General features: G+C 44.7%; 1 protein-coding gene across 1 annotated transcript; it reads right to left on the bottom strand.

Moving 5' to 3' along the window:
• Positions 1–1,363: 1,363 nt before the first annotated feature.
• TOB1 (transducer of ERBB2, 1) lies at positions 1,364–6,027 on the bottom strand. Its single transcript, XM_005144260.3, has 2 exons — positions 5,848–6,027; positions 1,364–3,322 (listed from the first exon to the last, which is right to left on the bottom strand). Exon 2 carries the CDS (start codon positions 3,183–3,185, stop codon positions 2,205–2,207), a length of 981 nt encoding a protein of 326 aa, XP_005144317.1. The 5' UTR covers positions 3,186–3,322; positions 5,848–6,027; the 3' UTR covers positions 1,364–2,204.
• Between the last annotated feature and the right edge of the window lie 18,979 nt (positions 6,028–25,006).

Below are 25,006 nucleotides of genomic sequence, written 5' to 3'. Positions count from 1 at the left end.
AATTCCTTTTAAAAGCAAAATAATTCACTTAAAATTAGATACCAAGTGATGCACTTTTAAGTATAGTTCTGTCCATGATCTGCTGTTAGTGGAAAGATAAACCAGAGGGCAAACCTAATAAAAAAGAGCCAGTTAGAGACAGCTTGAACACCTAAATAAATCTTCGCTCCATTCTTGCTTTTGAATCTGTTGTCAAGGCACTAGAAATTGATACCATGGTCAACCCTGCACCTCCACCCTGTCCATCAGCCGCTGAACATACCCTCTTCCTACAGCACAAGGCTACTGCCACTGGACTAGGGTGTATGCTGCACAGAATGCACACCAAGTGCATCAAACAGGAAAGGGCTGATCTCCATCCTAAACTCCATTTTCAGAATATTGAAGTTCTGATAAATTTAATCCTGTGCGGCTCCTGCAGCTTAAAATTCACAATCATGAGCCAAAGGGCTACAAGCTTGGCATGTATCTTTTCTGTGCTATTAGAACTGTCATGGAAAATAAGTTGACATTTGTTAGATTCGTATGTTAAAGAGTAATGTCTCTTCCCCTTAACAATGTCCACTAGCAAGGAACACTATCTGCTGGGCAGATGGGAAAGAGTAAGGGATTCAACTTCCAAATAACCCTGTTAAAGCAGAGTTGTTTTGTCAGCCTCTGAGTTATTTCTCCTCCCACTCACATTCAGGTTTTGATAACCTATTCAGTTAAATTTAGTAAAATCCACTAAAATAAAAACCTTTGAATAAATCTAATCTTAACCTTGGTTAATCTTACCTAACCAAGCCTCAAAGTATGAATACTACAAGCCTAAAACAAAATAATCTCTCACTGTAGTTGCATTTCATTTCTCTTTTTAATAGAGCATCCAAAATGAAAGTTTACAGTGAGTTTAGTAAACTGTAAATCAGCGCTTTTATTCAGTGTAGTTTCTGAGCTATTAATCCCCAATACAGAAGCAGAACGCTGACGCATGGGCCTAGGACCTCTGGAGAGAATGGTTCAAATCCGTTCTGATGACGTGGAAAGGGAATTTTCATTGAATCACCACAGTCCCTTCTAGATAAATCAGGTCGCGTGACAGCTCCGCATTCACACAGCTTACAGCCTTAACTCTCAAGGAAAGAAAATATAAAATTACCTTTTAACCTCAGTGAGCTGCAGTTATGGAAAAACAAGTGCAAGTTTTGCTCTGTCAGGAGTGTTTTAGGTAAAGCAACCTGTTATTGTGGAGCATCAGTGCAGCAGTGCTCTCCATCGAGTCCGCTGTGAAGCACCGAGTCAGACTGTTTTGCATCACTAGCACCGCCAATGCAGCACCGATCTTCAGTGGGACAGTAAAAACACAGACCACAGCAGACCATTAATTTTAAAGAATTTTAATACAAACTTAATATAAACTATTTCAGTCCCTCTTAACATGTAAGACACTGACTCAAAATACTTTTATACCTTTTTTCAAGTATTGCACAATGTAGGTACAAAATTAATATTTACGATTACATTTTCTTCCATAATATATAGCAAAAATCTTTAAACTTTTAACAGAAAATACAATTTGTGTTTCTTTTGAAAAAAGCAAATATTTCGTACATTTTAATTCCACCACTAAGGAATATTCTGTACACAAGTTTTTTCTTTTTTTTCTTTTTTTGTTTTTTAGAATTGATGTCTTTAAGATGGATATTTTACAATTTCAGTAAAAAAAATACAACATGAAGCTGCTGCAGCTGTCACAGATCACTGTAGTAAAAAGATATAAATGCAATACCATGTTGTAGAAACAATATATATACTCTGATATTTTACAAACTTTGTACTAAATTAAATTATACAATTAGAAAAAGACCAATAAACCCACCTATTAGTGCCAATTTCTTTAATATATATACATATATGTTTGGGGACATATATATATATACACATGAAAAAAATCAGCCACGTCCTTGCTATATCTTAAATACTGTAAGAGGCCATATTTTGAGAGTATATTTTTTGTAATGTACAGTCAGTATAAAATAATTTTGTGCTTGGTTGGCAAATGAAAAAATGATGCATGTTGTATTTATCTAACCAAGCCTGAATGTATTCATACTACAAGCCTTAAAAAAAATCTCAAGAGGTGGAAAAAAAGATACACCCTTGGGTACGTGCATTTTAACTTGTACAATAGTATTTACTTGTATTTCACTTTCGGTTTATTTTTAGTTAGCCATAACTGGCTGGAATTGCTGGTTAGAATACTGCATGTTGTTTAAACTAAAATTCAAGCCATCCACAAAAGACTTCTCATTTAGACCTCCATAGGCTGCAAACATATCAAAGGCATTACTGTACTGAAGAGGACTGAGGTTAAGGGGGCTGTCACCAGGGAAGATGCTACCGGTACTACCTTGACCCTGCATGTTGGGGAATATGAACTCCTTTGCGTTAGGAGAAAGGGCAGAAGTCTTCTGCTGTTGCTGTTGCTGCTGCTGCTGACTGCCTAAGCCAAGCCCGTAGAGAGAGTGCATGGAGGAGGAAAGGGCTTTCTGCTTCAACAGGTCATTGACATTCAAGCCAAGGTTGGTGGGAGAGGTGCGGGCGACCTTGCTGCCACGGCCGCTATTCTTCATTTTGGTCGAGCCAAACTTGGTGGCAGCAAATGTGGCAGTGGTGAAGGTTAAAGGCTGAGTGGAGCGGGGCATGAAAGTTGGGCTCACAGCAGCAGAGTGGCCAAAGGGAGGAGAAGGAGAACTAGACACTGAAGATGCTGGGTCACTAATTGGCATGAACACCTGGGCCTCTGGGTTAAAGCTGTTCTTGATTTCCTTATCCAGCTCACATCCATTTTCATTATCATCCACATAAAGCACTTTCACTGGTCCCTTTTCACCGATTTGGTATGAAACCTCAAACGGGTCAATCCAAACACTAAGATCCTGAGGCAAGTTGCCACGAACATCATCAATGTCCAAACCACTCTCTTTGGATGCTTGTTCTATGACTGGGTCCACTTTTTCCCCTATATGTATACATCTAAACCCTGATCCTTTGTATGGCTTTTCTGGATACCAGTGCCCTTCATACTTCTTCTTAAGAAGTCTTTCAAGCTCTTCACCAAAAATGTTGACACGTCGTCTGGGAAGCTTATTGTACAAATATGAAATAATAAAATTGAGTGCTACTTGGATTTCAAGCTGCATAGCTGCTATGCCACAAAGTTATAAGTCTGCTTCAAAACCCGAAGAAGAAAGCCTTCAAGATGCCACAGGGAACGAAAATTTCATTCAAAGTGCTGATCCTAGTTGATTATTATCCTTCACTTTGAGTGCTCTTGTTCCTTTAAGAAAAAACAAAAGCAAACACATCCAAATAAGGAAAGCATAAGATCAAGCTCTGAGGCCTATTCTTTTAGCCTTGCCTTCTGCATAAAATAGGTTAATTTAAGTCAAAAAAAGGGGATCAAACTGTTTATGCTCATGCCTGCGGAAGGTGAGGATGTCAACTACATTCAGGATGACTTACGGACAATGCTGCGGAAGATGCACCAGGCGTCTGTTTACATATACAGCATGGGGCATTTCAGAATCACATGAGCTCGCCATCAAGCTATTCACAGAGCAGCAAGGATAATTTTTAAGACATCACAGAGCTGCCAGGCCTGTCAAGGGTTCAATTACCAACCCGTGTTTGGATGATTTATACTACTCAGCTGCAAAATTTAGCACGAGGCTATTAGTTTAGCCTGAAAGGTCTTAGTCCAAGGGTCATTTATCATTTTAAAGTTTACGAACATACTGGTTGCACTGTTAAGCTGCAGAATTGTAAAAAGGTTAACAATTGCTTTAGAAGATTTCACACAAACAACTGAAATTATGCAACACTTATTTTTAAGTCCAAGCAAATAATCTATATAACATGTGTGCTGGTGAAATCATGGTAACTGAAGAGAAAATGTCCGCTGCACATAGACAAGAACTCTTCCTGGAATAGCTACAATAATGCAGTCAATGCATACAAAATAGATGCACGGATCCTGTCATAAAGGTGCCAGCGAATGTGAAATGATTACAATAAACTGATTCACAAATAATTCCCTTTCTACTAATTATTCTATATTATGAGATGTAATATGTTAATATATACTAAATTGATATATTGCACTGCCTGTAGTTCAGATTTCAGAAAGTTACTAGGGCTAATGGGGCTTCTGCTAGCCTCAAACCCGACTGCTTTTCTCCACCACGACTCCATTTTATATTTAATATAAAATATGGTTGCCACTCCTTCACAAAGGACAAAAGAGAAATTACCTAGCTGAAGTTAAAAAAGGGACAAAAAAGATGAACACACATACTGTTAACGAAAATCCTGCAGTACCTTTGCATAAAGGTATTCATCCAGAAGAGACACCTTTGTGATCAAAAAGTTCCACTGAACCAATATATATATATATATTTGGCTCAAGTTAAACACCTAACAAGAATTTCAATTAACAGTGTGTGTTTTTCTGCACTGCATCACTAGGAACAAAATTTAGTGTAGCTGTCACTAAAATTAGAGAAATCAAAGCCAGTATCAAAATCCTTTAACAATATGGATGCAATGCTTGTTTTATTTCTTGCTCCAAATAATCTCCTTTTAAAGTCTGGAACCCTATTTCCCAGCCACTCGCGTTCTCCCCAACATGGTATGGGAATAGTTTGAAAGCTTGTACGATAAGGCGACCTTTAAACGTTTGCTGGATCAGCACTGGGTGTGGATAAGGAAAAGATCAAGGGCAAACAGAAGATATTTACAAAAGGGACACAATCAGTACAGAAAAATCTGACTGGGTGGTTAAAAGGGGCATTTAAAAATGATCTATTAATCCATTTGGTTTGTTTCCCTTCCCCCATGTCCTTTAAGACAGAAATGATTCTTTCAAGGTGCACTGGGCAGACGCTATAAATTTTCCTAAGCCCTGAAACTGATCCATGGTGCAAACAGCTGATCAAACAAATCAGCCTGATCATTTCAAAGTCCTTTTCTGATGTAAAGAGGACGGTATTTCTCAGGGACCCAAGGCCACGAGCCCCCCAGCAGCAGAGCCTGAAGCAGTGAGCGGAGTTACATAACCAGGCAGTCGGGTCTCATTAGCTTTCTGCTCACAGCCCTGGGAGCTCCGGCAACAGCAGGAGGAGAAGGAAGAGCATTTTCTGAGCCCGTAAGAAAGAAGATGAACAAGAGGAAGGCAGATAACTGGAAGGAGGAAGGGGGGGACACGACTGCAAGGCCCCTCTTCTCAGCACACAGGCCCGGCGTCACCCCTTTGGGCACCCCCATCGCGGGGCAGGGTCCTGGAGGACGGCTGCCAGCGCTGCCCGGAGAGGCCCAGCGCAGCAGCAGCTATTAGTCAGCCGGCAACGCTCACTCCTCCCAACCCGAGCGCGTCCAGGGACCGCCTTGGGAGGGACCCTCTGGCTGCCCGGCTCCCTAGGGCCGTACCCTCCCCACAGCCCCCTTTCTGTGGAGCTGCCGGCCGCCCCCTCACCCTCCTCCCACCGGCTCCCGTGCCGCTGCAGCCCCCTCGGCACTCGGCCCTGCCCCTCCCAGCGGGGCCGTGCCCGCCTCAGGCCCCGTCACCTCGGGGTCGTGACCGCCTCGACACCCCTGCCTCAGGCCCCCCGCTACTGCAGCCGGTGCCGCACCCGCCTCACGAGCCGGGCGGTGGCTGCTTCAGCCCCTCGCTCGCCTCACGTCCGGGGCCGGGCGGTGGCTGCCTCAACCCCTCGCCTCAGCGTCTGCTATCGGCCTGGGGCCCTCCCAGCGCACACGGCCGCACCAGCCTGCGCCTTCCCCCCGCCCTCAGCGAGCGGTACTCACCCGGGTGGGTGTGCGGGGGGTAGTGCAAACGATCCCGGCGGGGGTGTGAGTGCGGGGAGGGGTGGGTGGAGGGGGGGTGCGGGAGGGGCTCAGCACCCGACCCCCATCTCCGAGAGCCAGTTCCCTCGGCGAGGCTGGGAGGGGATGGGAAAGACAGAGAAAAAAAAAGAGGGAAGGGGGAAGGGTTGGAAAAAAAAAAGGGGGGGGAGGGAAAGGGGGGAGGGCTGCGCTGCTCACACCCCCTCGGCGGGCGCGCTCACCCGCCACAGCTGCGCTGCTTCTGCTCTTGCCCCACCGCCTTGCGCGCCCCTATATATCCCCTCCCTCGCCCCGCCCCTCCCGCGCCGGGCCCCGCCCACCAACCCCGCCGTTAGCGACGCTGGTTCCCCGTCTGGCCCCGCCCACCCCCTGCCAGGCCCCGCCCACCGCCGCGCAGGGCCGTTCGCTGCCCTCAACCCCCCCGCCCCGTGCAGGGCCGTTCTCAACGTCAGCTCGCGCCTCACCTCACAACACCGTTGCGTCACTGGCGGCGTCAAACGCTGCCCTCGCGCCCCTCACCTCCGCAGGGAAGGGGAACGGGGGGGGGGGGGGGGGCGGGGGGGGGAAGGTGCCGGAGCTGAACTACATCTCCCATGACCACCGCTGCCGTGTGGCGAGAGGGGACCTCGGCAACGCCAGCCGGGGCTCGGCGGGGGCACCCGCAGCTCTTCACGCTGAGCCACCGTTGGACGGGCTCCCTATGGCCACCCTCAGAGGAGGGGGCTCACTACAACACCCCCCCCCCCAAGTCTCTCAGTTTCCCCCCCCTCGGTGGCTAAAAATACTCCCCACAGGTAGCAACGCTTGGCCGATTGGCTGCCTGCCCGCCGAGTAGCCTCCTGATTGGTCACTCTGTGTGGAGGAGGAATACGTCACACCCCGGTTTTGGGGGGAAAAGTTACCCGAGGAGGGGGGGGGGAAGCGCCGGAGCCGCCGCCGCTTCATGGAGCCCCTCAGGGACCCCGTCAGGGTGCGAGGCTGTGAGGGCCGCACCCCGCGTCCGTCGGGCCCCTGCACCCTCGCTCTGCCACCGAGCCCGGTGTGGGCCTCGCTTTAACGGCTGAATCCACTGCGGGATGCAGGCCAGGCAGCTCGCCGCCTCCTCCCGCACCGACAGGCTTGTGGGCTAAGAACCAGCCGCGGTGGCGGGAGAGCCAGGCCCCTCTGCTCAGTAGAACAGCACCGGTTTTGCGCTTTAAATACACTTGCGGGTGTTCGCAGCGCTGGGGTGGGTATGGTTGGCTGCAAACCAGCGAGCAGGACCCGGTTTGGGAGCACAAACTGTGGACGTTTTGGTCTTCTCCTGCTCTGTGTTTGTACAATAATAAAGCATTTTGGCATAAATGCTGCATGGGCCTCAGGAGAGATTTGGAAATGCCAGCCGGAAGAAATGCCAGGACTGTAACCCTTTGGAGCTTAGAGTATATACCAGACTGTGTGGAAGGCAGGAGCCTGAAAACCGGAATGCTAAACAGAGGAAGATAGCACTGGGGATTTTCCACAGCTGAAAAATCCTGCTAGAAGGCCTAATTCATTGTAAACCACAGAGGTTTTATTCAGCTGTATCAATGTTAGTGGTCTCAGGATTGCAGTATTGCAAACAACATGAAAATCTGAATCCAGAAGCAAAATAGTTATGATTTTCCCCCAGTTTTGCAGTTGTTTTTAACCATAAGGGGTTGCACAGGCCTTCAATGGAAGTTGTGTCATCTGTCATCACTGTGCGCCCCAAATGGAGAATAAAACGTGGAGATTATAAATTACAAACATCAGCAACTGGGAGGCTACTGGGAATTGCTGGAGCACAGCTGGCAATCCAAATGAGAGGCTCGGAATTCTTGTTTTGAACGAGTTGTCATTACTTTTATCACAACAGTTAAGAAACAATGGGAAATAACTCCCAAAGCAGATAGAGTGAAAAGACAAATACAGGGGGGTTGTTTATTTAAATTAGAACTTAGAAATCTCCCTGGTACAAGGAACACTGAACAGGCTGACAGATAACATCGTCTGTGTCAGGGAACACAGTTCAATGTGTCCCGGTGCTCAGTCCTGCTCTAACTGAGGTAGAAGCAGCACCACGTTTCCCTTTGAAGTGGGGAAAGCTGCACAACACCATAGATGAATGTTTCCAGGTGAGATTTCATGAGGAGCTTTACAAACCTAATTTGTGCTGCTGAGTTGCTAAAAATAAAGAAGGTTGTAGAAGCAGAGACTCTCTTTTAAATGTCTTTGACACTACATGAAAAGCATTAGGATCGGAATTAAATATACAGAGCTAATGCATAATCAAGGCAGCTGTGGGAGCCTTTAAAGCTGTAAAAACGGTGATGTACTTATGTAAAGGAAGCTTCTAATGCAGTCAGTGCTAACATAGCAGGCTGTTGAACAAATCTGAGGTTAAATGTTACAGACAAGCGATTGCCCTAAGAATAACCTCTTCAGGTCAGCAAGAATCAAACCTGTTCCTAGTAATACAGTAGCTTCAATTTATCCTCATTTGCCTGAAAACAGAAGTAGATCTGACTTTTAGACTGCAGTGACTGTTGTTGTCCACGTGTAACACATCAGCAGGTAGCCAAACTGTAATAATGTTAAATTATTAGCACCTAAACCCAGGGTCTAATCCAGGATCACTTGTATTCTCAAAACCCCAACTGGCTTTTTGATCCACAGAGAGGTCAGGGTAGGACATGCTGTATTTTTCAGGCCTTTTGATTAATACACAGCAATAACCTCCCTGCTAAAAAAAATCTTTAAGAATGCAATCAATACAAAATAACAACTTCAGCAGCAAAACTTTACTCGTGGTGCCAGTTCTGTTCAACTGAAAGATTAATCTTAAAAGAAAGGGAAAAAATATAGATAGTCTTATCTTTCCTGACAAACCTTGACCATTTTTCTCCCTAGCAGAGCAAATCAACAGAAGTATTTCAGAACATGGCAGAGAGGCAGAAGTGAGAAGACTTTGTTCATCTGTGTTAAATGAGAAGGGTTTTGATCTCATTCCTTGTTCATAGGCATGTCCTGTGATGCTGGGCAGCATGACAGCCATCACCACTAACTGAACAATTGGCTCTGCAGTCTGATCTCTGCACCGTCAACTACATTTCTGCAAGACCTTGTAGAGAATATGGTGTCTATACTATGGTCCAGAGACTATATACTATATATATGTACTATATACTCTCTATAAAAGGACCTTCTTTTGTCTACTAAAGCAAACTCAGTTTGGTTCCTCAATTAATAGCACTCTTTAAAAATTTAAATCAGCATTATTTACAGATATCTAAAGCCAAAATACAGTTGATTAACCTTTAAAGTTGTTTGAAGGAATTAGAAAGAAAATTTGTACTTATCTATATCAACATGGACAAGAGTTTAAGAGCAGTAAAAAGCAAGGCTCACAATTTCCACCACCTGTCTTTGTCCTTTTTATCTTCTCTGCTAAATGAACATTGCTGTTCCTTACAGAATATATATGATTTGTTCTGATGGTGGACATAAAGCTTGGTAACGTACATTCTGAAATATAGTACAGTCTCTTTTTGAACATTTTCCTATTTAGGAACACAGTTCTATTAGCGTGGGAGCCTGGGCTTTGAATTGGGAAAAATGGAAAGTTTTCCCTATTGTATTCATTCCTCTCTAGCCCAGTTTTATCCATTTGCTGATTTTAACGCATGTTCCTTTTCCCCCTCATCTACCAGTGTGAGCAACCAAGCATGGCTGCTCTCCAGCATGTATCTTAACAATGATTTCGAAATGCAGCAAGATTTTCTTACATTTTACTGTACCAGCTGAAGCTGTGATTTTTCTGTAAGTGCAGATTACAGAGGGTGTGTGTACCCATCAGATGTCGCCCAGCTTCAAGAGCTCTCTGACCACAAAGACTTTTTTAGATGGGAATGACAAAATTAGCTTGTGTATAACATTGGTTTGGTGGAATAAAGAATAACAAAGAACAGAATTCAGCTGAAACAGAGAATTTCATGGGGCATTGTCATCATAGAATCACAGAATACCAGGTTGGAATGGACCTCCAAGGTCATCTGGTCGAAACCTTAGCAGGCAAAGCATGACCTAAACTGGATGTCCTAGCACCCTGTCCAGCTGAATCTTAACAGTGTCCAATGCTGGGGAACCCATCAGTTCCTGGGAGGTGATGCCAGTGGCTGGTTGTTCTCATTGTGAAAAATTTTCCTCTTGCATCCAGTTGGAATCTCCCCAGGAGTAACTTGTGCCCATCACCCTTCATCTTTTCCACTTGACTCCTTGGAAAAAGGGAGTCTCTGTCTTCTTTAGTCACACTTTAAATACTGGCACATGGTGATAAGGTCCCCCCTGAACCTTCTTTTCTCCAGGCTGAACAAACCCAGCTCTTTCAGCCTTCCCAATCCTTGGATCATCTTTGTGGCTCTTCCCTGGACTCTCTCCTGTCATCCTCTAGGAGAGCCCCAACCTTGTCTCTAGTAATGTGAAGGGGGCACATGGTTAGTTCCCTGCTCGCAGGAGCAGCTGGCTGGCAGGCGCTGCTGTGTGCAGCGTTACATGCTAAGTTAAATGCACACATGGCAGGATGTGTGTGCCATAACTCTTGTTTGCAGACTCCTACCCCCAGGTCAAACAACCACAGTCAGTGACTCGCTGTGAGCTGCTCTGGGGCTCCACAGCAATCCAGGCTGTGCCCAGACTTGTTCTGCTGCAGTGCAGGGGACTGAGGAATGGGATTAGTGTCCTGGGGATGTGGGAGCGTGCAGGGAAAGGACGGGAAGGGGGGGGGAGAACTAGCAGTCAGATAAATGTCTATCGGTCTTAACAGAGGTACAGCTAATCTCACTACAGAGGCAGAGAAATAGCCTGTGAAGGGGAAGGAGGGAGGTGTTGAGGTAAAAGGGGGAAAATGGAGGACAGAGGACACAGCAGTGAGGCGCTTTGATTGTGTGGACAGCCCAGCACTATGTGTCCTGTCCTGGAAGCCCAAAACCCCAGATACGGATTCTCATGAGATGCTCTGGGTCTGTCCTGCCCCACACAGCTCAGCTTGGCAGGCAAAGTCAAACCCTAGCACCAGCAGTTCTGCTGTTGGTGGCTCTGGTGATGCCAAGATTTGAGACACTTGGCTACCAAGAGCTGGAGCTTGTATGCCAAGGACTGAGAAGCAGTTTCCAGATCTGGGTATCTACAGCTCTGTGCAGCCAGCACCCAGAAAAAAAACCCTTCTAAGCTAGTATTGCCTTAGAATTCAGTGATGACTTAAAAAAAAAAAAAAAAGAAAAGAAAAAGTACAAAATATAGTTAAAAAAGTAAAAAGAAAAAAAATTAGAAAAGAGAGAAAAAGAAAAAATTGAAAAGATGGAAAGATAAAAGATGAAATGAGAAAATAGAATGGGAAGGGGAGGAAAGGGAAGGATACAGAAGGGAAGAGAAAGGAAAGGAAGGGAAGGGAAGAAAAGGGAAGAGAAAGGTAAGGAAGGGAACGATAGGGAAGGGAAGGGAAAGGGAGGGGAGAAAAAAAAAGAAAGCAAAAAGAAAAGATAAAAAGGTGAAAAGATGAAAGATAAAAGATAAAGAAGAAAATAGAATGGGAGGGAAGGGGAAAAGGGGAAAACAGAAAAAGAAAAGAAAATAAAAAAGGAAAAAAAAACAAAAGAAAAGAAAAATGAGGAAATAAAATAAAATTATAATATTTTGCTGGGTCTATATCAGTAAAGGGATCAATCTGCAGGAGCTCAGAGCTCACAAGGACACCATTCCCTCCTAAGTGGCATGCTACTAATGTCATAGCTTACTTGGCAAATGTTACTGGTGTCCTGAGCAAGACACAGAAGGCAGCTGCTGGGTAAGAAGGAAAAATACAAACAGGAGAAACATAATACACTTTAATAAAGGCTTTGCACCAAAGCTGTGCTCCTCATAAAGTTTAAGCCACCTTCAAGGATGAAGTTATAAGGGGTTTTTTGGTCCTGAAGCTGCTTTGAGGCAGAATCTGTTCTGGAAGAGAGGCCTGATAAATGTCATTTTGAGACTGGGGTACAGAGAAGGCAGGGTAAAAAGAGTGAAATGAGGAGTAAAGCACCTAAATAAAAATGCTGGGGGAAATAATGGTCACAGGTGGATTGGTACTGTAAGAGGAGGAATGGGAAATATGAGTATCAGAATTTTCTATAGCTATGAATAAATAGGCTGAGGAAAAAGGGAGGGAGAAATATTGATTTTATACCTTAGAGAGGCTGACCTTTGAGGAAAGTTTTATTAAAATTCAATATACTTTTTTCTTGGAGTTCACCTTTGCTCTGGGATTGTGCCAGTTTAATGTCAGCTTGCTCCACAGTACCTGCTGATGGATAAAAGGACTGGCGTAGCTGATAGCTGTGTAACTTCTTAGTTAATCAGCTTCAAATGCTCTCATTCCAGACAATGATTCATAAACAGTTTTAAAGAGACAGAAAGCTGCTTTTTCAACTGTGAGGACTAATCTCTTTAGTTATTTGATGGGCATCAAAAATAAGCACTGAAGATGAAGGTCTGCTCTTTTGCCCTTGCAATTTATGACAGATGGAGATAGCATGAAAACTTTCAGTAAGAAATTCCTGAAGAATTTTTTGTGTTTAGCATTTTCCAGGAAGACAAGAAAATCTTTTTCCTAAGAGTGAAGATCCAGGAAAACTGTTCAGTCTTTTCCCTGAGGGATACTGAATGTGAAAGAAAAAGATACTAAAGGGGGAAAAACTGAGCGTGAGGAAATTACTTTTACGCAGTCAGATTAAACTGAAAGAAGAAGCAATGAAGAGGCCTCTGTGTACCAAAAACACCTGAAAAACACACAAGTTCTGCTAATTCATTTCAGTTAGGGTAAAAAAAATAATCTGAGGATTACCAGGGAGCTCCATTTGAAATGAATGGAAACTCAACTTTGTTTAGGTAAAGATCCAGCCAATACTACTTTGCCTTGCTAGCCATGATGTCCTCGGAGCGACTGTTTCAAATTTGCACCCTTAAGCTCTTCCAGGAATGGTTTGTTTTTCACTGAGCACGGATCAGATGAACCCCTCACTGCTTGCTTGTTTTCCAGAAACCAAGGTAGATACATCTTGACTGAAAAGGAGTGGAAGGATGTTTCCCACATTGTCAGGTGATCATCAAGAAGCAATGGGAAGATGCCTGAATTTTTGCAATAAAATCCAGAACAAAATACGATTTTACCATCCCTAGATCTCACCTGGTTCTTGATTAAGAACTTAAAGCAACCAAGAACAACAGAGCTCAGGAAGAAACCATCCGTATTTTAAACTTTCAAGGGATTAGCTGTCTGTTTTTTTTCTGGAGCATGTGGCCACTGACTGAGTTTCTTATGCCTCTCTGCAGTATTATTCTTATCAGTAAGAGGACTCTGAGAGTTTAGCCAGTGACTATTGGATGGCATGCAGAATATCTTTCTTATGCTTTCCTAATGTGGTTTCCAGAACATGCTTTCCTAAATATGCAGAATACTTAGGAAAGCCAAAGGTTACAGAAGTGTACTGGGTCTGAGAACATTCATTTGAGAAGCACCAAGTTAACCTGCTGTGGTGTCAGGCTGTGACAGTGCGGATCATGGTGAGTTCAAGATAAAATACATTCAAATGTCAGTGTCTTGATGAATGCAGTCTGAAAATCATTCTCATGAGAGGGAGATCATTGAAAACTGTCTTCGTATTAATAAAACAACACAGGTGGTTCTTTTCAGATGAACAGAAACCCAGTGACTGATCTGTGCAGACATGAAGAGCTGGTTGACTGGAAAGATGCCAGCTTATGACAGCTGAAGGTTTGACCCTGAATCTTTAAGGGTATTATCCCTGGGGGGAGGGGGGGGGGGGGGTGGGGGAAGCCAATGGAAATTTCTCTTGAAGTTTGCTGTGCTCCAGATCTGGCCCTTATTCAACTCTTATTAAAGTCCATTAGGTCATGGCAACAGGAATAATGGAAGGGAGTGACGATTCAAGCTGTGTGTTTGCTTCTGAGACACACAAAGTGGATTTTAACACAGTTTATGTGTTCTGTTCATGTAAGGAGCGGCTCATGGAAGACCGAATCTGTCACTAGCATTGAAATGATCATTCAGTTTAAATTGTTGATTCAAAGCATAGTAAATCACTCATTTCCTCTACAACTTCTGATTCCTAAAGGTATAATTGCTCCAAGGTAAAGGTATAATCACTCCTAAATAATATAATACGTGCCTTAAAAGATTAAGCAAAAGGTCAGATTAGCATAACATCTTCCCTGAACTGATGGCAAAACGCTGTGTAAACCTGGAGCCACATCTTCAAATCTCCCAGGGCAGTGCTCTAGGGACTTGCTGATAAAGCAGCAGCAGGAGGGAATACAGCTTCTTCTATTTCACAGGTCCCAGGTCTTTACTATGTGATGGACAGGCTGAGCAATCCCCACATACCAACATGCATATAACCCACTTCATTATAACAGAATGTTTTCTCTTGAATACACAAACCAGTAGGAGCTATTATCTCATAAGCTATTATTAATGCACAAGCCTTCAGACAGTAGCTGCACACAGCAGTGGATCTGTCTAGTCTCAAGAGTAGCCATAACTAACAACTTCTGAAGAAGGGATAAAACAGCCGTGTTGCACAATTACATTGGTTTTGGCAATGAGAAGAAGAGATTTCTTCTTGATCCCACATGATGATTATCTTAGACGCTGGGAAATGAGCACTTGGAGTGACATACTTTTTATTGTAGCTAATGTAGCTGGGATTTGTAAAGAAGGTGATTCTCCTATATGACCATATTATCAAAATTGCTTTGTCGCCAATGCAGAGAAAACTGAATATAAAATTGCCTGAACATAATTGAGTGCTGACTCACCCTCTGATTAGGGCAAATGTTGCAGCGTTCCAGGTGTCTTGGAGCTTTCTACAGCCTCACAATCCTATGTGCAATCTTCTGATTGATCTTTTCCTCTCCTCCAAGCAAACTTAGGTTTCATGCTCCTGTTTGAGGCTGGATGCTACAAATCCAGCTGCTGCCACAAGACATCTTCCCTCTGCTTCATTATCTTGATGAATTTTCTGCTGAAACTGACATTTTTCATCCTTCCTGGTGCAGTTGCTTTCCTTGTCATTATTCCAATCCTGCTCTCCATATTCATAGCCACTCTGCAAGCTCCAACTCTACCTCTCTAGTTTCTAAGGCTACATAGCTGTGAATGCTTTTTCTCACAAAATGCTTTTCCATAAATTCTCACCATTTCATTTCAGTCAAATCTGAGGCTGCATACATACATGACACTGCTCATAGCAGTCTTAATAAAAGCACCTGCAGACATGAGCAGGAAAACACAGCCCTGAGTATTTTAAATAGAAATAGGGTTTTCTTCTTGGAAATGGCCTCAGATCACAAAGCTCCATTTGGAGGTAACTGTGTGACTCTTTAAACCCACAACAATTTTCGGGTTTTGAAATGTAAGTGGAAGAAGGGCAATTTGAAGAAGCAGTGCCAGTGATCTGAGGTGAACTGAGCCATGGATACTGGGCAGAGAGCTCAAATTTAGCTGACTGTGGCAATAGGACAAACCAGCACTTGTGCCTTTGGATAATCTCTGTTCAGACTGTCACTCAGGTAGTGAAAAAAAGGAGTGGAAGAAGGGCCACGACCTAAATAATTGGGAAAACAGTAATGATTAACCAGCAATCCCACCCACAAGGATGTGCAGAAGATGCTGGCCCTGAGCTGGAGGATCTGGAAGTGAAACCAGTCGTGGAAGTGGCACAGCTAGAGTCCAGCTAGCTATGAGCATCTCCTTTCTTGCTGACTGAAGCATTCCTTTAGTAGCTGTTGAAAATCAGGGAGGGAAGAGGCTGAAATTTGTTTCCTTTATACACAGGACTGGTTTCATATCAGGTAATAGCTCAGAAATGAAGAGTACCTTTGGCAGTCACAATCAGGCTTAGGTTCTCCAGAAGCACTTGTCTCTGCACAGCTCTGGGTCAGAATCTGGTTAGAATTATGGATCTGATCTCTGTTGATCTGCACAAAGATGGATTTTGCAATGTAACTTTACAAAATGCAGGCGCATTTAAAAGACATAATGAAAAAAGAGAGGAATCTCCAATGATGAAGAAAGCAACATGCCCTAAGATAAAAACAAAAGACTGAACCCTTCAAAAGTAACATCAAAATACATAAAAATATCCATGGCTTCCCCTGATGGGTTGAGGGTTGCTCCTTACTCCTGGCTCAGGCTGCATTTGACAGCTCTCTGTCACCTCTATTACAGAAAGTGTTTTCAAAAGGGAAAAAAAACAGGCATTTGAGCTCAGTATTCCTATCCAAATTGTTCTTGCTAAATGCTTCACACCAGCCTGTCCAAGGAACATCCATGTGGGACAGTGGAAATACTAATGTCCCCCATTCAGCTGAATCAGGGAAGTGCTTACATGATGAGGAAGAACATCACTGGGAAGGCTGGAGGGAAGCACCATGGGATTTGCAGCATGGAGTGATGTATAGCAATGATTACATCACTACAGCAGTGCTGGCAACTCCAGCATTTAAACTCATCTGTGGCAGCTGGTGGGTTGCTCAGCTGCAATTTACCATTAGGCTGCTGGGAGGAGTGTGGGCAGAGCAGGGAGGCAGGGGACTCTTCACTGAGAGCCTTGAGTTAATTCTGCAGTGACAATAAGCCCTTGGATAGAGATCCTTCAAAGGGATGTGGCCAGGCAGACTTTCACCACAGGGGTCTTGAAGCAGGCAATCAGTCCCCCCTTAATAAATAAAAGAAGGTAGAAGATGGTTGGGGAAGAGTGCACTTCTTAAATGTGCTGAAGAAACAAGGCTGGAACAGCACTTGTTACTGATCCTCAAGGCGACGAGGTTTTTGAAGCAGCCGTAATGCTCGTGTAATCAAACAGGAGCAACTGTGCTGGTCCTGCCCTGAGGCTTGTGCTCTAAACTATAACTAATGAGGTAAAGGTGCTGACAAAAAAAGCTCCCACAGAATCCCTGTTCTAAGGCTGCTGATTTTACTGGAACATACCCAGCAGTAGAATTCATATAACCATCAGGAAAACCATGTCCTGGCCTGACCCTGCAACAGAAAACAGCAAAACAAAGGGGCAGGGATTTGGGGTCACGTTTGGGGAGGATCCATGATTCAGCATGTCAGTTTACTAAATCCCCTTTAATTTGTCACATAATGAGGGAGCTGGGCAATCACCTGCAGCTCCAGGCTGCTGCTTCATTGCACAAAGGTATGGCCCAGACAGTGACAAGCGTCTAAAGAACAAATGGCTCTCAATTAGGACAGTAGGTCAGAAAGAGCAAGATGATTCATATCCAGGATGTACTCCAACCATCCACAGTAACACTCAGCAGTTCTATTCAGCTTTACTTCTTCAAAGCACCACAAACACCATTTCAATGGCTCTGGCAGGTAACAGGGAGCAGAGCTTGAGAAGATCGCTTGAAACCTGCTAATTCTAGGAGTAATTGAGCTAAGATGAGAAGAAACAGCTTCCACTGTCCCTCCAGCAATAGAAAGGGATGAGAGCTCTGTCCTGGTCACAGCATGCCAGCACTGGGTCTAAAAATCAGGGGACATGGAGATTCACACACACCCCCACCCCCACCCCCACCCCCCCCGAATTAATAAATAAGGTACCCAGAATTAATAGGCTCTTTTAGAGATCTGGCTGCATGCAGTTTTCCCAGGAGCATGCAACAGGTTGTGACAGATGGGGTTTAGGAGTGCTTGGCTCCTAGGTTAGCACCCTGACAATGCCTCCGCTCAGCTGTGCAAATCGTATTTTACTTGCTTGACTGTGAGTTGCTGGGCAGTGGGAAGTAATTTTCCATGCTCGCAGTTGGCACTGGGCTTTACCTTGACTTGCGTTTGACAGTGCAAGCTCTGTCAACACTGTTTCACCTCTTAGAAAACAATAATTAAGAAGCCTGGATGACAGGGTTTAGTATGCAAGAACTCAGTGGCCAGTTCTAACCTAGTCACCACAGTTTACTGCTCTACAACAAAATGCCTTTTCCAGATTTACTTGAGGACTGGGATATCAGAAGAACCCAGGGATGCCAGACATACACTTGGTGACTTTGATCTCTCTGAAGACAAATCTTTTAAAGTTTAGATCAAGGAATCTTTTAATGAAACAAAGAAATCGTGCCACTTGTATCAGTTCCAGATATAAATAAATCAACTAGAAATAAACAGGAGCAAGGCAAACATAAAGGAGACAGCCACGCTCTGCAATGTCAGTCCAAAGTGACTGCCTGATGGATGATAATATAGCTGGCTTGGGAAAAAAAGTCAGATTTTAAGAGTCTTGCTGCCAGCCATCTGGCAGATCTTCCAAAATATACTGCAGTAAAACTTCACTGAATTGCTACCTTTTTTGCATCTCCTGCCATCAAGACAGTCTATTTACTTTTCAAGTGTAGTGAGGGTTTTGAAATCTCTACTAGGACTCTCCTTAGGGACTCATTGTAGCTCTCCTCACAGCCAGTTCATTGTTCCTTCCCTCCACCACTCTGCTAGATACGCTTAATCTTCCCAAAGTAAAGATGCTCATATACATTTAGGGGGCCACTAAAATACTGAGCACAGCTAGCTCCTGCTGCAGATACACCTTCTGTTCGCAATTCACAGGTGCCATTCCCTTTGTGCTGCAAGAGATTTATAGCACATCCATCCTCTTGCTCCAGAAGTATCATGACTTCATACTTGGGCAACATTTCACACTTCCAAACATTATAGGGCTTATTTTCATAACTGAGTAATTTGGACTCTGTACCCCAGAAGGCAATAGTAAATATTAACACTAGCCATTTCCTAATAATCTGTACCACCAGAGAGTGATAAAAATTTATGGTCACTTAAATCCTATTCCTTTCCATGAAAGTGAAAAGTCTCTTTACAGAACAGGCTGAATGTTAATGAATTTCTTTCCCCTGTTCCATCAGCTCCTCCCACCTGGTCCATAATCAGCTGTAATTGAGTCCACGACCCTCCTGAATTGCAATGAAGCGTAATGGCTTGTGGCCATAGTACTGAGAGTACCGGAACGCAGATAACCCTCCAACACGCCGTCTGAGAGGCAGCTGGAGATCCTATCTGGTGACCAGACACCCCTGGGCTGTAACATGGACTCAGTAAAAGCTATTTTCAGCTTAAACGATCTTTGATACTGAAACTAGAGTTAACTTGGGGAGGGGAAGAGATCATCTGCTCTGAGAGACAAACCAAGGGAGAAGGGGGAGGGAGAAGAGTAGGATGATAGCAAAAGAGAGGGACTCTTTAGGGAGGGGAATTAGATTGAAAATGTGCACCGATAGAAAAAGGAACACAGGAAATTTGTTATTGCATCTCCCCATCACTACAGATTAGGTCCCTGTCCCCCTCAGCTGCCAGCCATGATCATCATTTGTAATTCTCGGCCTTCTTAGATAGATGGGGCTAAGCAACAAAAGCTGTCTCCTAGCAGCCCTCAAGCTTGTCTCACCTTTGTCACAGCCAGTTTTAGCCATTTCTAGTCAAATTGGTGTGGTTATTAATATGGGCTTGATTTTAATTTCACCATGTACAGCTTTAGTTGTTAACAAGCTGCTCCAGGAGATCTGTATAGGACAGTGGAAAGCAGGGAAAGGAAATAATTACAGCACTTCCACCTACGGTAGTCTGCTTCAGGGCAGGTATAAATAGATCCATAAGTGTTTGTTCACTTAAAAGAGAGCTGAGCCTAACTGCTTTTGCAGTTGCCAGCAGCAGAATTGATGGTTTGGGGTTTTTTTCTTCAAAATGAGGGCAAAGATCATGTACTAAATATCACCCTCCCTTCCTCCAGACCACAAGTAGCAGTTAGAAAGTTTCAGGTTTTTTAGCAAAACCAGATGTCGGGCGTATAGAAGTACAGACAATTTTTCAAAGCCATTATATTTGTTTGGGAAAAAGAGGGCTAATTAGATCAGAAAACTCCATTCAGCTTCAGAGCAGGGGAAATTTATGGAAAAAAGCAATAATAATTTGCATTTTGTTCACTTGTTGCGTCCAAAAAGCACTGGATTGATGGATGCAAACAGTAACTCCTTTTGGAGTCCTACCACAGGTGTTGAGAAAGCACTTGCTAGTGTCTGAAAATGCCCCATTTCTTGTCCATAGGCAGCTGAAGAGCAGCTGAAGAGCAGACAGAGCATGAGGTGATGCTGAGCTGGGATGGGACTTGGGTCCCAGTAGGTCAGGGGCAGCAGGGCCCTTACTTCCAGCTCAGCCATTCCAGAAATCACTTTCCTGACTCAAAGGAGGAAAGCTCTCCTTGGGATCTGGAGCACCTTGGCATGAGAGGAAGAGGAGCCCAGAGTGGGTGGTTCATCCAGGGTGCCCTGGACCTCTCTCCTGGAGCAGCACTCCCACAGCTCCCTCTCCCATCCTATGGCTTGGAAGCCCAGATCCCTGCCGACATCCACCTTTCCCTCCACAAAGCTGTTTAAATAACCTTCACCACTCTGTGGGCTCACAGAAAGGTAATAAACATCAGTTCTGCCCTCCCCTCGGTGGCTCTACTAATGGGCTGGTTATAATGGCATTACCAAGGCTTTCCAGGCAAAGTGCTGTACTTTGCCTCTGGCCTTCGGTGTTAAAACTGCACCTCAGTGCTCAGTAATAGCCCATAACTGCACAAAAAAGCACGTACTCTGCCACTGCCCATTGTTCAAGCTACAGGTACTATATTTAACTGAACAATAGCTAATAAACAAAAGACATTTTAAGTGGTTTGTGGTGTCTGCTAAGCACCAGCTGCCCTTTTGGTGTTGTACCATGTCTTCAGTCCTGATCCTCAAGTCTCCTGGGTCCCATTCAGCTGCAAAAGCCCAAAGCTACAGTGAGAGGAACAAACTAATCTGATAGGGAAATAAAGCAATTAATGGCTCATAGAAGCAAAAGGGACAGATGTTTGCAAAGGAAGACAGCACAACAGATTCAAACATAATTGTGAGTCTTATCACAGGAGTGCTGTAGAAGCAGCGAGTTCCTCTGTGTTCCTCCACTCATGCCCCAAGCCAGCCAGCTTCACAGGTGCCAAGGCTCAAACCTGTCATTTCAGGTAGCATTAATAAGGGTTAGATCTGAATTAATCCACTCTTCTGCATGCCTGGGGATGTGATTAAGACCTCTGGCATGTGGCAGCTTTGGCTGCTCCAGGCTGTGCTGAAGCATCTGGAGGTGCATGTTTATGAGTCCCAGCCCAAGGCACCAGGACAGGAGCTGCATGCAGCCAAAGGAGGGAGGTCTGCTGGATTCTGCAGGCAACTGAGGAGCTGCACCTGGTTTCCCATGGGGAGCTGACTCCAAAATCAACTGTTTTGGAGGAGCACAAGCCCCTGGACAGCACAAGGATCTAGGCATGGCTGTAGGAGAGGGCAGTCAGCTGCTGCTCTTCAGGGAAGAGAGGACCCCAGGAGTGACTCAAACACCCCTATGACTGAAGGGGGGGTCATTCCTGGGCAGGGAGGGACCCCCTTGCTGCAGGGCTTGGGAGTGTCACCTTCTTGAGTCCCTACTCTCTCCCCAAGGCAGTGTAATGAGGCCAGCACAAAGATGAAAGAGGGAGATATTTATTTTTCTCAAGGATTCCTATTCAGAGCTACAGCTATTGACAGATTTTGTTCTATTCCTACGCTCCCTGGAAGCTGATAGTATTTATTAAGCTGATTTCAGACTCTGAAGCTCGATCCTAGCTCCAGATACTCAGGCAATCATCAGAGCCTGTTGTGTCTGCATGAATATACTAATCCTAACTCTGCTTTCGGAATACATAAAGCGATGTATGGAACCATTCATCTACAAGAGAGTCTTCTAGATGGTTGCAGAGGGCAAGACAGTATTTTAAATATGGAGAACTCTATGGGAAGCTATTTTAGTACCAGAGGATCATTAACATTTTTGAATATCTGAGAAGCTGCTAACATTTATAAGACTTTACAACCAAGATCCATTCTGCCCAATGGAGAACGAGCTCTCATTTTTCACATATGCTTTAGATATTGATAATTTTCTCATTTTCTGATATGACAGGGCTTTGGGATTTTTGTCCCTGCTGAGACAAGATGACTGACAGAACAAGATGAGAATTTCTCATAAAGAGAAGCAGTGCATTTTTACATAGGCGAGGCTGGAAGAAAGCAATAATTGTCCTAATACTCAGGCATGGCTCTCCAGAAGGGATGATGATTCATTTCAGAAGACAACACTGACCAACATGCCAGGCATGTCTTCCCAAGCCAAGATGTGATCTGTTGGGATGCTCAGAGGCCTGAAGCTTTGGGCTGAAGTTAGATCTGCCACTGCTGAACCCATCTGGGCTTTAAAACAACCCAACCAAACCAAACCAAAACTAGAGCAGTTGCCTCCACAATGGCCCAGCACAGAGGCTGGGAGCAGTGGGGATGCCTGTTCCCAAGGGTGACCACCACTCATGGTCCTCTGCAGCATCCAAGCTGCAAAAATCCTCTACCTGCTTTCCTTCCAGCCTCCTATTCCAGCTGTTCTCTCTTCCCTCTCACTATCTGCATCTCATGTTCTTCTCTGCTGTTCCTAATAACTTTGATCTATGCCAAGTCCCATCCTACTCATCTCTCATTAAACCCCAGACCTTCCACAGAGCTTTTCTGCATTGATCTCCCATCCAACTTTTGTCTCTGACATCTAGGTTCTCTTTGTTTGTACTTTTCTCTCTAGATCTGGGAATAATTCTGCTCCATTGATGTTGCCAGATCCAGACCCTGATATTTTATTAAACTCCTTGGGGTATCTTCTGCTTTGCAGATATGATGGTGGGTATGACTGCTCCCTGCACCAGCAACACCAAGGGTGTTGCAAAAGCCTCAAGGGTTGATGTGTATCACAGAGTGTAGGAATCTTATCCTGTGCTAGATACTGGCTTGAGAGGGACATTATCCCTGGCAGACACCAGCTCCAGAGAAACATTTTCCATGGCAGTCCTGCCCAGGAATAGATCCTGACTTCATCTAAGAGAGAAGCAGGAGCTGGTTGTACAGGGTTGTGCTGCTTACTGGAGGACAGCATGGCCAGGGCGAGTAGGGCAGGGGTGGCCTTGGCCATCCCCGTGGTATATCTTCCTGTTCCTGCTCATTTTCTCATGGCAAGTTTTGCTCTCCTGCAGCCTCAGATCAGTATCTCAATGGAAAGCTGTGGATATGAGCAGCCCCTGCCTGCAGCGAGCTCTCCCCAAAGCACGAGGGGTCCAGGAACACGTGCTCTAAGCAAATCTCTTATTTGGACAACTAGCTGGTATTGACTATTTATAAACCTAAGCTTACAAGGCAAGGCCAGCTGGAAAATATGCCACCATGGGTGAGCAAAGGTGCTTAGCTGGGAGCAGAGCATTGGAAGTTTTCAGCCCTGAATTACAGGGCAGCAGTGAGCAAGCGGCTTTGCTTTTTCTTTCTCTCCCTCCTACTGACTTAGATTGGAAGCATTTCAGTGGGCACTTTCTCCTGTTATATGGTGATAAAATGCTGGGCTCAATAACTGAGATCTGCTGTCTGGCATCAGAGCAACACAAATAACAATAAAAGAAACAGAATAGTGGTGAGTCAGGTTGGTTTCAGCTTGGAAAAACATCAGTTATCCTTATTACTCACCAGCTCTGTTGTCTCCTCTGGGGGACTCTGCCGGCCACCAGTGAGTCTGCAGTCTAAGAGAGGCTGTATTTAGCTCAGGCCCTCCTAGAAATGGTTTTCCCTGGGGTTTCAGTGGTTGCATATCCACGTGCTCTGGATCGTGAGTATGAGCAGCCTTTTTGCAGAGCAAGAAGAGCCTTGCTGCTGAGCCTGGTGAGAACATGGGGCCACAGAGCAATGCAGCATGGAGGAACCACAGCCCAAGGCAGGGTGGACAACCCTTGAGGCCAGTGTCTTCATCTGGGTGGAAACAGCAAGGGAGGAAGCCTGGAGGTGACCACCACTGTTCCCAGTGCTGGCTGTGGTTGCCCATGGGCTCCTCAGCAGTGTGCAAGCTGCAGCTCTGTTGGACCCCCAGAACATCATCACAACAGCCCAACATGTCCAAAACATGCACCAGGGGCCATGTCCAGCTGGAATCTGAATTTTGCTATTGAGATTTGTGTTTATTAATTTCTAGGCCATTTGCTTTCCTTTGGCACCATTTTTCTCTGCAAGTGAAAAATTTACCCTGAATCACAGTGTGTTATTTCCACTTGTCAAGATAAAGGTTAATGAAATACCAGTAACTGCATCACAAATCTAGCTCTGTATCTATCAGAGATTTTATATGGCATGTTTTACTGCACAGCCTATGCTTGGAAAAGGCTGTGATTAAAAAAAACCCCAAACTGTCAGAGGTCAAGAAATTCACAGATAGAGCAGCTGAACCCCTGCCCTTCACTCCTCACCTCTCATCTGTAGGATAAGGGAAAAACCCTCCTGGAATTAGCACAAACAAGTGTGGGCCAAGATTTAATCCAACACACAAGATTCTGCAGGACTGCATTTTCCTTCACAAACATTGCCTGCGTCTAGATAATGGTTACTTGGATATTTATACACTATGTAAATAATATAGAAATTACGTATATCATGGAATATCTTGAGTTGGAAGGGACCCATAAGGATCATTGAGTCCTATATATATATAGGATTTAGAAGCAACATGATGCTATATTTGACATATAGCTGTCTTCAGAGAGATTTGCACCAGAGGTGCAAAGAAAATGTAACATACTTGCTGCAAAGAGAGTCTCATGCCCTGAACATGAAACTGGGGCTGGCAGAAGGATGCACCATGAGTTGCTCTGCACCCTGGGAGTCGAGATGAATTATACAGTGACAAACTCCCCTTCGAGATCCACACATCAGACACCAAGTTAAACACTTGGAAATACAGAAGATGCCCCCGTTCAGCCGCAGTTCGAACACATAAGCTCGCAGGAAGGAAGGGAGGAGTTGCTTTGTTTTCTTCCTTAGGAAGGCCGGCGACGGATGGGATGAGTGTCAGGAGCTGCCGTGCGGGATGAGTCAGGAGATTGGCATGGGGCGGTTTGCATTAATACCGGCTTGAACACAT

This window comes from Melopsittacus undulatus, chromosome 11, assembly GCF_012275295.1.
Source record: "Melopsittacus undulatus isolate bMelUnd1 chromosome 11, bMelUnd1.mat.Z, whole genome shotgun sequence".
Classification (NCBI taxonomy): domain Eukaryota; kingdom Metazoa; phylum Chordata; class Aves; order Psittaciformes; family Psittaculidae; genus Melopsittacus; species Melopsittacus undulatus.
This window is presented reverse-complemented; position numbering and strand designations above follow the sequence as displayed.